At 49.5% G+C, this 13,501-nt stretch overlaps 6 protein-coding genes across 6 annotated transcripts; 3 read left to right on the top strand and 3 right to left on the bottom strand.

The window, feature by feature from the left end:
- Nucleotides 1–155: 155 nt before the first annotated feature.
- Nucleotides 156–2,104, top strand: N7525_000322 (putative ubiquitin ligase complex F-box protein GRR1; the record flags this gene model as incomplete). The annotated part of the gene is made up of 3 exons (XM_061211535.1): nucleotides 156–962; nucleotides 1,020–1,707; nucleotides 1,758–2,104. The coding sequence occupies 3 exons, from the start codon at nucleotides 156–158 to the stop codon at nucleotides 2,102–2,104; spliced, it is 1,842 nt and encodes a 613-aa protein (XP_061070761.1).
- Nucleotides 2,105–2,977: 873 nt separating this feature from the next.
- On the bottom strand, nucleotides 2,978–4,664 carry N7525_000321 (uncharacterized protein; the record flags this gene model as incomplete). Its single annotated transcript, XM_002558590.1, has 2 exons — nucleotides 2,978–4,261; nucleotides 4,305–4,664. 2 exons carry the CDS (start codon nucleotides 4,662–4,664, stop codon nucleotides 2,978–2,980), a joined length of 1,644 nt encoding a protein of 547 aa, XP_002558636.1.
- A 1,389-nt stretch (nucleotides 4,665–6,053) lies between these two features.
- N7525_000320 (uncharacterized protein) lies at nucleotides 6,054–7,737 on the bottom strand (the record flags this gene model as incomplete). Its single annotated transcript, XM_061211534.1, has 2 exons — nucleotides 6,054–6,654; nucleotides 7,358–7,737. 2 exons carry the CDS (start codon nucleotides 7,735–7,737, stop codon nucleotides 6,054–6,056), a joined length of 981 nt encoding a protein of 326 aa, XP_061070760.1.
- A 1,379-nt stretch (nucleotides 7,738–9,116) lies between these two features.
- Nucleotides 9,117–10,235, top strand: N7525_000319 (uncharacterized protein; the record flags this gene model as incomplete). Its single annotated transcript, XM_002558592.2, has 1 exon — nucleotides 9,117–10,235. One exon carries the CDS (start codon nucleotides 9,117–9,119, stop codon nucleotides 10,233–10,235), a length of 1,119 nt encoding a protein of 372 aa, XP_002558638.2.
- A 969-nt stretch (nucleotides 10,236–11,204) lies between these two features.
- On the bottom strand, nucleotides 11,205–11,972 carry N7525_000318 (FMN-binding negative transcriptional regulator; the record flags this gene model as incomplete). Its single annotated transcript, XM_002558593.1, has 1 exon — nucleotides 11,205–11,972. One exon carries the CDS (start codon nucleotides 11,970–11,972, stop codon nucleotides 11,205–11,207), a length of 768 nt encoding a protein of 255 aa, XP_002558639.1.
- A 542-nt stretch (nucleotides 11,973–12,514) lies between these two features.
- On the top strand, nucleotides 12,515–13,365 carry N7525_000317 (type 1 glutamine amidotransferase; the record flags this gene model as incomplete). Its single annotated transcript, XM_061211533.1, has 3 exons — nucleotides 12,515–12,886; nucleotides 12,952–13,026; nucleotides 13,081–13,365. 3 exons carry the CDS (start codon nucleotides 12,515–12,517, stop codon nucleotides 13,363–13,365), a joined length of 732 nt encoding a protein of 243 aa, XP_061070759.1.
- Nucleotides 13,366–13,501: the final 136 nt, after the last annotated feature.

The following is a 13,501-nucleotide window of genomic DNA, read 5'->3' as shown; positions in this document are numbered from 1 at the left end:
GCAGATATTTCCCGAAAATTACGCTCATCTACCAGTCTTCAGACGGAAAAAAAAAGTCTTAGGACTGTTGACTGCTCAGAGACTGGCTACATCTGTGGACCGGACTTGCCTGTTCCAGTCTCACATGCACCGCCCATGCAACGTTTCCTGAAGTTATGAGATTTCAACCTTACCGACACCCGAAAAATATATTGAAGCGAACTTCGAAAAGCGAACCTACCCCGACGAGGATGCATCGGCTACGAGAAGCCGGTCGGTGCCCAAGTGCAGCCCCTTCGGAAACCTCTGGATCGACGTCACCCGAACGTGCCGCCGATGATGATACCGATTTCTTCATGGCCCAGGCCAACGACTCGCAATCCTCCATCGGTGTCGCCAATTTCCGCGATTCCCGCCTGTCAAGTGAACCGTCCGAGCCACTGCCGCCGATCGGCCGCCTCCCACCGGAGATCCTGATTGCGATCTTCTCGAAATTGGCTGCGCCCTTAGACATGCTCAATTCCATGCTGGTGTGTCGTGGATGGGCTGCGAACTCGGTAGGGATACTGTGGCATCGGCCGACTTGCAATACCTGGGCCAATGTGAGAAGCGTGACTACATCGTTGGGAAAGCCGGACAGTCTGTTCAACTACGCAGACCTTATCAAGAGACTGAATTTATCCGCCCTGTCAGATGATGTCAGCGATGGAACTATCCTCTCTTTCAACCAGTGCAAGCGGATCGAGCGGCTGACATTGACAAGCTGCAAGAACTTGACGGATAAGGGCGTGTCGGACTTGGTGGAGGGGAACCGGCATCTGCAGGCGCTGGATGTTTCAGACTTGCGACACCTTACAGACCACACCCTTGCCACGGTGTCCAGGGACTGTCCCCGTCTGCAAGGCCTGAACATCACGGGATGTTCAAAAGTCACCGACGACGCTTTGCTTATTGTATCGCAAAAGTGCCGTCAAATCAAAAGGGTATGTGGATTATATGCGGGGATTTTAAGTGGACCCCGAGCGCTAATTGTATAATAGTTGAAACTCAACGGAGTTTCCAATGTATCAGACCGGGCCATTCAGTCCTTTGCCGAGAACTGCCCGTCTATACTGGAAATCGACTTGCATGATTGCAAACTCGTCACTAGCGCATCAGTGACTCCGCTGCTCACCACCCTACGGCATCTCCGAGAACTGCGGCTTGCGCACTGTACTGAACTTGACGACACTGCATTCCTGTCTCTACCTCCTCAAGTGACTTTTGACAGCCTCCGCATCCTCGATCTCACCGCATGCGAGAACGTCAGAGATGACTCAGTGGAGCGAATCGTGCGTGCAGCTCCTCGTTTACGGAATCTGGTACTGGCCAAATGCCGCTTTATCACAGATCGATCTGTGATGGCCATTTGCAGGCTAGGAAAGAACCTTCACTATGTGCACCTGGGTCATTGCTCGAACATCACAGACTCGGCCGTGATCAGCCTGGTCAAGTCCTGCAACCGCATTCGATACATCGACTTGGCCTGCTGTAACCTCCTAACGGACCGTAGTGTACAGCAGTTGGCAACCTTACCGAAGCTCCGAAGAATCGGGCTAGTCAAATGTCAGGCTATTACCGATCAGAGTATATTAGCGTTGGCACGGCCCAAGATAGGCCACCACCCTTCCGTCAGCAGTCTTGAGCGTGTTCACCTGAGCTATTGTGTTCAGTTGAGGATGAAGGTGAGTTTCGAAGGGTTCTGATGTACAGATATCAGTACTGACATTACGGCTTAGGGTATTCATGCTTTGCTGAACAGCTGCCCGCGCCTGACTCATTTGAGTTTGACCGGCGTCCAAGAGTTCCTGCGAGAAAACCTCACTGCATTCTGCCGAGAAGCCCCCCGGAGTTTACGCAACAACAACGGGATGTCTTCTGTGTGTTCAGCGGTGATGGTGTCAATCGACTGCGGGATCACTTGAACCGACATGAACCGCAATTTCAAGAAGAAGCCGAAGCCACGATGTACGATGACGACGAAGAACTGGACGAAGATGAAGGCCAGATGACTGGGCTGATGAACGCAACTGTCATCAACGACGGAGACGATGATTATATCGACGTTGGGCCTTTGAATACTTGATACGATACCCCCTTTCTTTGCAGTCGAAAATAAGCCCAGGCCCTCGCATTTCTTCCTTTTATTCAATTCCCTGTTTTCTTTTATCCGCGATCCCTAGCTGGATCAAACAGGCAGACATATTTCTACCCATATGAGCAAAGATCACCTATCCTTCATTCTGTCTTATTGTTTGGAAATGCATTAGTACGTTAGCGATTACGGACTTGGATTATTTTTTTGTCAATGTGTAACCGCATAGAATTTAAGCAATTCTCATTTCTTTCATTTATTATTCCCCAGTTCAACGACTGCAGTTGTGTTAGTGTAGCAGACTTGCGCAGCAGACCTGCATATGTAGTAGTATATACCGGGCGGCTATTCTCAGACAGCATGTGGGATTCCCTCGGGATGAATCCATTTTCGCCTGGTCTACCGACTTTGAATATACCCGAAATAACTGATCCCTCCACATTCGATATCGGAGTTACTACGGATACGGTCAATCCGCGATCAACTCTGGAGATATCCAGGGCGAGAGACCTTGTCTTCACGCGACTCAGTAGCCTCCAACAGACGCTGCCTCATCGACGAATGGACGGAACGCTACAATTTGTGATAGCCATATGGGAGGAGTATGATAGCCGGAAGGCAGATAGTTCCAGCATTGTCCATTGGTTGGATGTGATGCGCGAAAAAGGCCTAGTAATAACGTTGTGGTAGATTTTGCTGAACCATCGGTATCTAATTGAGGAGCCCGGGAGCCTTTTCCCCTTGAAGTATCTTCCTTAGGATGCTAAATTAACTAGAGGGTGCCTGTCAATGAACTAATTAAACGCGGTCGTGCTGTGTGGTTCGGATTTTCCTGAATATAGCGACCAATATCCAATTCGAAGTCTAGTGCCCAACCGCAATTGGCTTTTCTTGGGTCTTCATCCTCTCTTCGATGATGTCTTTGCGCTCCTTTCGAAGTTGCCTGGCATAGTCGACTCCAAAGCCATGTTCGAATACCTCCTTCACCTCTTCTAGAACAAGGCCCGAGACCTCGGGGTAGAAGAAGTAAATCCAGATGTACCCCAGACCACAAATAGCAGCAAAGAATCCAAATGCACCAGAGGTGGTCCACGCCTTCATCATGGAAAGGAATGTACTGGAAATGATAACGTTCGCTCCCCAGTTGGAGCAGGTCAGCCACATGGTTCCCATTGCACGCACTTCGAGAGGGAAGAAGTCGGTGCTCATCCATGCGGTGTTGCCAACGGACACGCCGTAGAATACTACAAACCAGATAATGAAGACCAGCACTGCAATTGCTGCTGGGGAAATTCCGGTGGTTGTCACTTCCATTGTTTCCATGTTGATGGGAATCCAGCGGAAAGCGACTGCGATAGCAACCATCCCCACAGACATTCCCCACACAGTCGAAAGGAGGAGCTTCCTGCGGCCCATCCCGTCGATGACCATCATGTTGACAAATGTCATGATGAAGTTGGTGCCCGCCACCACAAGGCCGACGGCAGTGGGATTGTCAAAACCAACCAGGGAGAATAGTGTTGCAGAGTAGTACATCAGAGCGTTGAAACCAGACAGCTGGGAGATAACCATCAGACCGCAGGCGCTGACCAGCGCGCGCAGGTTACTCGGGACAGTGTGTAGCTTTTTGATCTTCGAGAATCGAGACCCGCTCTCGTTGATCTCGCGGGCCTGGTCGCACGCCGTACAGATAGACAGAAGTACCGCGTCGATTTGGTCTTCGGTGGCCTTGGCGTAGATCTTGCGAAGCACGACACGAGCCTCGTCGCGACGTCCATTGTAAGCCAGATGACGAGGTGACTCGGGGCAGAAGGGCATGAGCACGCCGAGAACAACAGCAGGCACACCCCCAAGCCCGACCATGTATCGCCATCCATGGGGAACGCTCGCAAACGCCGCCCCAATAGCATAGGAGATGACCTGCCCTCCGGTGATGGACATGTTGTTCAATCCAATGAGCTTTCCACGAGCCTTGGCTGGGGCAATCTCGGCAACATATAATGGCAAGACCATAGCACCACAGCCAACACCGAATCCAATGACAAGTCGGCCAATTGCCATTTGAACGATCGTATAGGCGGCGGCCTGGAGGACGGCGCCGGCGATGAAGAGGACGCAGCCGAGATAAATGGCCATTTTGCGACCGAACTAAAACTTAGCACTCGTATATTTACCGACTGGGTTGTCTTACTCTGTCTGCGGTGTTACCGGCGAAGATGGCACCGATGAAGGCGCCTCCCGAACATAATGAGGTGATCATCTCTTTCTCGCTGCTTGTAGCGGGCCTGCCGTCCAGAGAGTCTCCCAGAACCACCAGGACACCGGAGATAATACCAGTATCGTACCCGAACAGCAGACCCGCCATGGAGGCCGTTAATGCTGCGAGCCAGACGAACCAACTGACAGGTAGGTTGTCAATGCTGGTGGCAATGTTATCGATACTGGCATCGATCTTCTCGATATGGGCGCTTTCCAAATCATCTTTCGTCTCAGGTTCGGGGTTCGCTATCTTGGTGTCATTGTCATCTTTCTTGGAATTGAGTGGCCACATAGTGAGGCAAACTAGGAACAATCACAAAATCACAATGCAAGAGTTGGACTTGAGTTAGTATCCATAGTAGACATCTTCAGCTGGATTTATAGTATTTATAGTAAGTGCATTACCCCAGTCAACCCCAGATCCCTGTAATCTGGGGAAATCCCCGCATGCAGATCACACCAACCATCTTCGACGCCACGGACCCAAAGTGCTCGATTCCGAGTTTGGGGCCGTGCCCGGCAATAGGGGTTGCTTGTTTCGGCGACAAGGGGAAAATGGTTTCCTCGTCCCAAGACCGTCTAACAATCCATTTCGCAAATTGTCGCCAATCAAACATCATTCCTGTCGTTTTTACTTTCCCCAAGAATCTTGTCGTTAATAGGTACCTCGGATTTACCGTCCGGTGAGCCAATCACAGCCAGTCACCGCCAGTCAGAACCAGCCTATATCCCTTCGGGATCGGCTCATCTATCATGCGTCGGTAGAAGTAGCCTGCAGTCTAATTGTCGCCGAGCCGGACCCTCCCCTTACGACATGTCCTATTGGATTGATCGCGCGGTTTGCGGCAATTTGATTTCATGTTATTCAATAACCCGCATCCCAGCGACATAAAACGCCCTATATGACGAAACACCGCCAGGTGTACCTGCACATTCGAGCAACATCATTTTTGATCCATATATTGATTGCTTTCTAAAACCAGAGGAAGCAACAGTTGCTTGACCTTTTATATCCTTGCTCTTTTGAAACAAAGAAAATGGCTTTTTTAGGTTCTGAGTTACAGGATGTCATGTACTACTAGGAAATCCGCTGTCAACTACTTTGACGCCAAGATCTCCCACCAAGTTGTCAGAGGTCGCGGTCGTTATTTTGCATGCCATCAAAATGACGTGAGTTACGACAGTGTTGATCTGAGCGAAATTCTAATTAATACATTTGCTCGTGGGAATACGCGGAAATATTACACTATAGCGACATGTTTACTACCTAGCGGCGGTCGCCAGTTGATGGACAAAGGGCCCAGCTGGCCCACGGTCTCCGGCTCATGGACCTTACCCGTGGGCTCGGAATGGAGCGCAGGTGGCCGTTGCGAGAGGATTGGATTAATTTCTGGTCAGAGACCTATGATTTGACTCTTGAAGCGACTAAGACCGTGTCTGGGAGTTATAGTAGTTCTTGAATCATCTTGCACCTTATCCGTAGACGAGGACAGCGTATCGAAAATATAAAATATACAAGGAGAACAGGCACGCAATTACGAGTCTAGCTTTATAAATCAGGCATATTCATTCTTCCTAATGACATTACTATATCATTCTCAGCTGTACAGAATCTTGTTCGAGCTTGAAAGTGTACCATGGTCTCTTTGATAAGTTAACCTTCGTTGGGTAGTGGGCGCCATCAGTTCCAAGTCGAGGCGACATTGAAGATATCAATTTTGACACTCTTAGTAGTTCCCCCAGTTGACACCAGCTGGGTGTTAATCGCATCCCTGCTGGGGAAAATCTGAGCTGTCAAAGTGGTCTCACCCTGACCGCCGAAAACTTCCACGCTGGACCGATCGACAAAGATGCTCAGGTTCACCTTGCCATTCACATCCGCAGCGAGGGGTCCTCGATAGACGCTCGCGAAGGTATTGTCAAACGACACGTCTCCAGATTTGGTGCGGTCAATGAAGACCTGCTTGTTGACGAAGTCGTAACCGACAAGGGTCTGCTTAGTGAAGTCGGCGGAACCCCGAACAGCGATAGCAAATTTCGAAGCCGTCGAAGCAGCAGAGAAGCTCAAATCGATCTTGATCGTCTCACTAGTGGTCCCCAAATGGACGGATCCTTCCAGCATAGAATTGTACTTGTGCGAATAGGCCGCCCTCTTATTTACGATAGAAGACCAGGCTTCTTGGGGCTGCTGAACGAGAGTGACCTTATCCCCAATTGTCCTGAGAGCCAAGTGCCGAGGAATAGCCGTGGCGCCACGCCAGGAGCCGGTAGGAATATTCGCACTATACTGCTAGTTGTTTATCTACCCTATCTGGACAAGGGCATCTATAGGGACGCTATTATAGCCAGCCGCGGTATAAAAATCTGGGCCCTAGTCCATCTAGTTAGTAGTCGCATCTCCGTGGTACACACTATCCGCGTCTGGAGAAAAGGTGGTTCCGTCAAAATCACCCACGAAATACTGGGTTCTAGAGCCAACCGTGCCCGGGGGACCGCTAGGGTTAAGGCCGGCCGTGAGGATCTATTTCGTGGACTTTCCTCTATCGAGGGGGAGCTGGAAAAGGCCGGGGCACTCCCAGACACCGCCTTGCGCGTTGTAAGGGCCAAATTCACTCGCCAGCTTCTAGTCTTTGAGGTTGTCGGAAGTATAAATCACGAACTTATGTATTACTGCTAGAGCAGCGATGATAACCCACTGTTCAGATTCCTTATGCTAGAACACGAAGGGATCACGGAATTCCTTATACTGATCTTGATACGGGGCGGGCGGGTTATGGATAACCGGGTTGGAGTTATCGTACGTGGTCTAGGTCATACCATCGTCAAGACTGTAGGCAATAGACTGGGCCTGCTGGTTTTCCTGAATGGTCTTTCCACTTGGCAGAGTCTGTGCGACTGGGTACTATCCAAATAGGAAAAACGTGTCAGTCATTCTTAGTCTAGATATTTATTTGCTGGTAAGATTGACGTATAAAGGAAGTGTACATGGCGACTATAGGAGTCTTCCTATCCTTCCTAAAGCCACTTGTATTGTTCATATCAACGATAGCACTTCCGGTGAAATACATCTCGGTGACGTTACCGCTATGTCCCCGGGCGAGGAGGGCCACAGGCTGCTCCTCCCAGTGCGTGAGATCCTTGCTGGTTGCATGGCCCCAGGACAGATTCCCCCACTGAATGCCGCTAGGGTTGTACTGGAAGAAGAGATGGTAGATCTCATTGTGGTATAAAAGACCACTAGGGTCGTTCATCCAATTGTCCTGAGGCGAGAAATGGTATTGACCTCGGTAGAGCTGGTCATAGTTGAAGGCGTGTGCGACGCAAGCCAAAAGACCTACCGCAAGGGTCTTGATAATGTGGACCATTCTGAAGTGATTGAGGATTCGATGCTGTAGAAAAATAAGGCCTGGCAACTCCGACACGAAGAGGCCATTTTTATATGTGAGGCTGTCGCTTCGAGTCTTAGGACACTGGACATTATCCAGAACCCCCGCTCCTCACCGGGGCTAAAGTTTGGATGGTAAAGCGCACATCTTCTTGCCCCGCTAGCAATTAGTAAATTTCTCCAATTCTTGGCTACCCAGGGGTCGTTTTCCATTGGTAGTAGGCTTTCAACAAGGAGGCGGTAAATCTCGCAGCCCTTTCGCCAAGCTACAAGGACCTGCCTCAGACCAATCGTTCAAGGTTTCTTCGGAGAAACACAACCTGGCACCCCACAAAGCCACGCATGGACATACCTGTAACAATCATGGTAGGGAATGCCCGAATACTCGGGGCTTCTTCGGGCTATGGGACATCTTTCGGGGAAACAAGCTAACATTGGGACGTCCGGGGAAGGATACTTTCATTGAATGGAGGCAAATACCGGGGAAGCTTCGGACAGTCTGTTCAATGGTCAAAGGCCACTGGCAAAATCTCGCGTGCGGTGGAAGCCTTTAGGCCAAACTTTCGGACAAATGGTGGATGCAATGAAGGCGTTCGGGTGAGGGTCTTACAGAGACCCTTTGATTTTCAGAAGATTGAGTATATGAATGGTGTCAATATAGTAACAGATTCTTCTTGGGCTCTAACATGGGTGATAGTGAAGACTGAAGAGTGAAAACGGAAGTCCTTCCAACCAATGCAACCAGAGAGAGCGAACTACAAATCTTCCGGCCTGCACAGAGAGTGTAGAACAAGCTCAATATTCGCCTTTGAACCCCAACCCACCGCCCCCCACCCGCAACCTCTGCGAGCCGGGGTAGCGAATCAAATTGATAAATTTGAACTAAAGACGCCTGCTATAGAGAAAGTACTACGTCGATAGACTTTATTAATCAAAGCTACACTTCGTATAAGATCCCGAAGTCCACTAAGTACGTCAGATCGTCCATGAAACCAAAATTGTTAAAGGGCTACCAGCTTACAATGTATGGGCATACAGAAAAGTGGGGCAATGAAGAGGGACTAGCTTAGAGACAAAAGGAAATTAGATATTGATGAAGGTATGGGACAGAGCCAATTCGCCCGCCCAGGAAGCAGAAATGAGCACGCACTAACCCTATCCGGTACGGTGATGCAAAAGAATATAACGAAAATAGAACCAGAACTCTAGCATCGTTCCCGTACTCCTCATTCGGAATGGTGCTTCGGGTGGCTTTCACTTAGAGTTCAGTTGTGGACCCACATGAGACGGAAATATATTTTTGCGTGACACGACTATAACGCTCTTCCGTCTACTTACCTTGTTGATTACGACTTCCCAATGCCGAAGGAAATTGGGCGAGGTACCTCCAGCATGTCTACGAATGAGAGCAGAAACGAGTCATCGCTCGCAGAATCATCACGCGTTGGAAGAGCACAAAACGAGTGCGTTACAATCTATCGACCAAGCCAACACCGAGAAGCGCCTCCTCCTCACAAACAACAAGAGTATATCACTCATGATACACTCTTGTTCGAGGAGATGCATATGGGAATCGCCGTTGTCGACATCGCTAAATGGAGATTAGTGGTTGACGGAATGGTGGAAAACCCATTCTCGATTTCACTCCCTGAGTTATGTGCATTGCCCAAGTTGTCCGTTGTTGCGTTTCACGAATGCTACGGAAGCCCACTACGCCCATCAGATAGGAACATATGGCGCGTTGGAAATGTCACCTGGACCGGAGTTCCACTCAAATTCCTTCTAAATATCGCTCAGCCTTTGGGCTCCGCGAGATATATGTGGTCGGAAGGTCTTGATCATGGTGCATTCGCTGGGAAGAAAATAACTTGTTATCAGAAGGACGTTCCATTAGAAAAGGCAATGAGCGATGAAGTTCTTGTGGCCTATGAGGTGAACTCCGAACCGCTTAGGAGGGAACGAGGTGGACCAGTGAGGCTCGTAGTGCCCGGCTGGTTCGGGACCAACAGCACCAAGTGGCTCTGGCGGCTGTCCTTCCAAGCCCAGCGCGCACCTGGAATATTCGCCAGCCATTACTACAACAGACCTAATCCACAGGGAGGAATCCAACCTGTATGGGAAGTGGAGCCTAACTCAATGATCATCGACCCTTCACCAAATGCTAAAGTAGTTGGTCCAAGAGTTATGATTCGTGGCTGGGCGTGGAGTTGGGATGGTATCGAAGCTGTTCAGATACGCCAATCCGGCAAATCAGAGTGGCAACAGGCGGAGACGAAGCCACGCCAAGACTTCAGCTGGCAAGCATTTCGCCATTTCATTGTGTTACCGAAAGGTCGTTGCTCAGTTGTTGCTCAGGCTATCTCAAGAAGTGGCAAAATGCAACCCTTGGAAAACCAACGAAATTGCGCGCATAACGTCGACTTTGAGGTTATTGTCGAAAGTGAAGGCCGAATACATCAGATAACAGATAGCTTATAATGTAGCGTGAGCGATTCTTGCCAGTTGAGCTGCGCTCTTTGGCCGCGACAAATCTGCGATTGTGATTTACAGGAGGTTACATGACCATAGAAGCAACCTTAGCTTCAATCAGAAGACACTAATGGATCCACTTCTAAAACAATCATCTGGCTTAATTTGGAAACAGAGATGTAAAACTGTTATGTATGCATGTGGGTCCACATGTGGGTCCAGACATCGACCCCTCGTAGTGTAGATGGTTGTGGGAGCTCGCTTCCTTTCTCCTAATACAACTCTCTAGGTGTAACTGAGGCAACAAAGCTTTTGGTCAATCAATTGAAGGTACGGTTGTACATTGCACCTATATCGTTCATTATGGATAAGGCTACTTCCTGCGAGAGTATTCTCATTACTCGAATTCCAACTTCGGTAGTAATTCATGGCGGCACAACACGTAGTTGTCCATGGCGTAGGGGTCGTGTATTTCCAGGGGGGAATTTCGTGAGTTTCTTCGGTGAAACTCCGCCACAGTCTTGATTGTTGAACCAAAGTCTAATCCGAAGCCGAGCATGCTAATATTTCCTTTTCTGATACCCCGCTAGTAACCACTAGGCTAGTAACAATCTACAGGAACAGTCTAGACACTGGCAGGACGTAGTTGAGGATTTGCTCTCACAGCAGCAAGATGGTCAAAATCTCCCCCAGCAAGGGACTTTTACCTCTCCATAACTATATAAGTCTCTTCCCGACTACGGGAGATCAACCCTTAACCGATTCCCACCATGCAAATATCCCTTTCAACACTCCAAGCTCAGATGCGTGAGGAGACCGAGTTTCGACGACGAGGCGCTATAGTCACCTGCCGCGGTCAGACTCAGTAGTTAGAAGTATTACAGATTGAATAAACGTACATGGACTGATCGCCATGGCTTGGGCGACCTCGGTGCACACCCTCTTGCTTGTCGTCATCCGGCTCGTGATAGAATCCATCTATCCACTTTGCGCCCTTGAGTCATGCAGGGCTCCCCTTTCCTCAACCAAGTTCGCCATCCCCTCCGCATTCTCGCCGCCCATCCGCGTAAACCCTGCCACCACACCCTCCCGGTCACCAGGCTTCATCTCCTGACTCATCTTGAATTTGCCCTGAACTTTCTCAATGCGAATCTCAATGCCAACAATGTTCCGCTGCATCAACTCAATATATTTCTCCGGCGCATCAGACACTTTCCATGGCTGCGGCTTCTCGCCGCCCATATGCCCCATGACCGACTTCTCAGCATGCTGTGACAAATCGTCCATTTGTTTTGCCAGAAAAGCGCCTGCCTCGGGAGTCTTCGAGTCATAATAGAGAGAGAGCTTACCATAGACCTGGACGGCCGAGTAGTTCCATGTGGGGACGACTTTGCCCGTGTCTGGCTTGGTTTCGACGTAGTATTTGGGTGTGACGTAGTGGTTATATTTACCATTGAACACCACAAGTACGTTATCTTCAAGCTCGAGTATATTGGGCTTGGTCACGAGTTCCTCGATCATGGCTTTCACTTGCGGGTTTTGCTTAGCGATGTGTGCGCGGAGACGGCCTTGTAGTGGGGAGCCAGTGGTTTCCTCCGGGAGGTCCAGGACGAAAGGAGCATGGGTGCACTGTAAGAATTCTTGGGAGGATTTTATTCCCGTGATGAGCATCCCTAGGGGGTTCTCGCGGATGAATTGGAACAGGACGGCAATTTCCGTCTCAGCATGGACAGGCGGGAGGAACATTTTCGGGGTCCAAGTTTCGGGGTGAGAGAAAGAGACCTAGTTGACATCGTTCTTGAGAAGGGTATATTGCAGCCTTATATAGGTTACCTAGCAGCCCATAACTATAGAAGGCTTTTGAAATGTGAGTCACTCACAAGTCACACCGAGTTGACCTTATAGAAAGCTCGCATCGCTCTAGTGCGGTCTAACCAGTATAGCTAGCGCGCGATTGGGACCGGAGTATGAGGGAACCAACCGTGGTTCACCATCGTTCCCGCATACCGAGTTTGGAATAGCGCCGACCCACAATAGAGACGGATGTATAGAGATGCATAGAGTGCCTATCCCGAGAAGATTTCTCCGGTAGGCTTGCCTGATGCGGTCTGCAGGAACGATAGACCCATGAGGGACACTATTGGTATGTTCGGGGATTTCCAGGATGGCGGTGCAAGGTGTACCGGGAAAAGTATTAAATGAGATCTTTTTTCAAGATGGGACTGAGAAAGTCCTCAACTGCCTCTCAAAAATCACACTTAATCATAGTTAATCGTTTCAAACCAGCCATGAGCAGACCTACCCCTTTGAGGATTGCCGTCCTCATCAATACACCATCAGACGACTATGACTTCTGGACAGACGTCCGTCAGGCCTGGCAAGAGTCTTTCGCCAAGGTTGCCCCCAACGCCGAGGTCGATTTCTACGACCCAGTCTTCGAGAGAGCCTTCCCGGATGCGTCAAAATATGACCTAATTGCGCTAAGTGGAGGTAAAGCAGACGCATCTTCATCTGATCCATGGGTGCTCGGAGTACTTGATTTCGTGCGCACCGTTGTGCGTGATCACCCCAAGACGAAGATTCTTGGTGTCTGTTGGGGACATCAAGCTGTGGCGAGGGCACTCGGTGGGGAGGTTGGAGCTGTTCCGACAGGGCCAATCGTGGGTTTTTCTCTAGTACTCTTTAACTAAAAAGTCTGGGATAGCCCTAACTTGATATTGGACAGGCTGCTATCCAAGATATCGCTCTCACGGACGCGGGCAAAAAGTTCCTGACATTCGCCACCAGCGCCGGTTCGTACGTAAGTTGACCTTATTTGTCTGCTACTATGGCTATTTCACTAAGTTCGTTTTAGAGAGCACCCGAATTTCATGTCCGCGAAGTCATTAAGCCTGCACCGGGCTTCATCCACCTCGCCTCAAACCACGAGTGCTTCATTAACGAAGCAAACACAGTTCTTTCCTTCCAAGCTCATCCCGAAATTTCGAATAGGCTGGCCAAAAAAATGCTTCTTGCAGACGATAAGGAGTACAATGGGAACTCTACTGCTGAGCAGTTGAAGGCGGAGGTGCAGAAACTCGACCAACCAACTGATGGTGTGAAATTGCTGAAGCGGGTCATCCAGTGGCTAGACGAGTAATCTGGGGATATTTAGTGCGGATAAAGATCTGAAATGAAAATGGTGACTAAGAAGACAACTATTTGGTTCATGCCGTCATGAGCATACGAAAATACGAAATAAGGAGTATTCAACGCATAGTAGAGCGTACTGAGCT

This window comes from Penicillium rubens (genome assembly GCF_028828025.1).
Source record: "Penicillium rubens strain IBT 27055 chromosome Unknown utg000001l_segment0_segment0, whole genome shotgun sequence".
NCBI lineage: Eukaryota > Fungi > Ascomycota > Eurotiomycetes > Eurotiales > Aspergillaceae > Penicillium > Penicillium rubens.
This window is presented reverse-complemented; position numbering and strand designations above follow the sequence as displayed.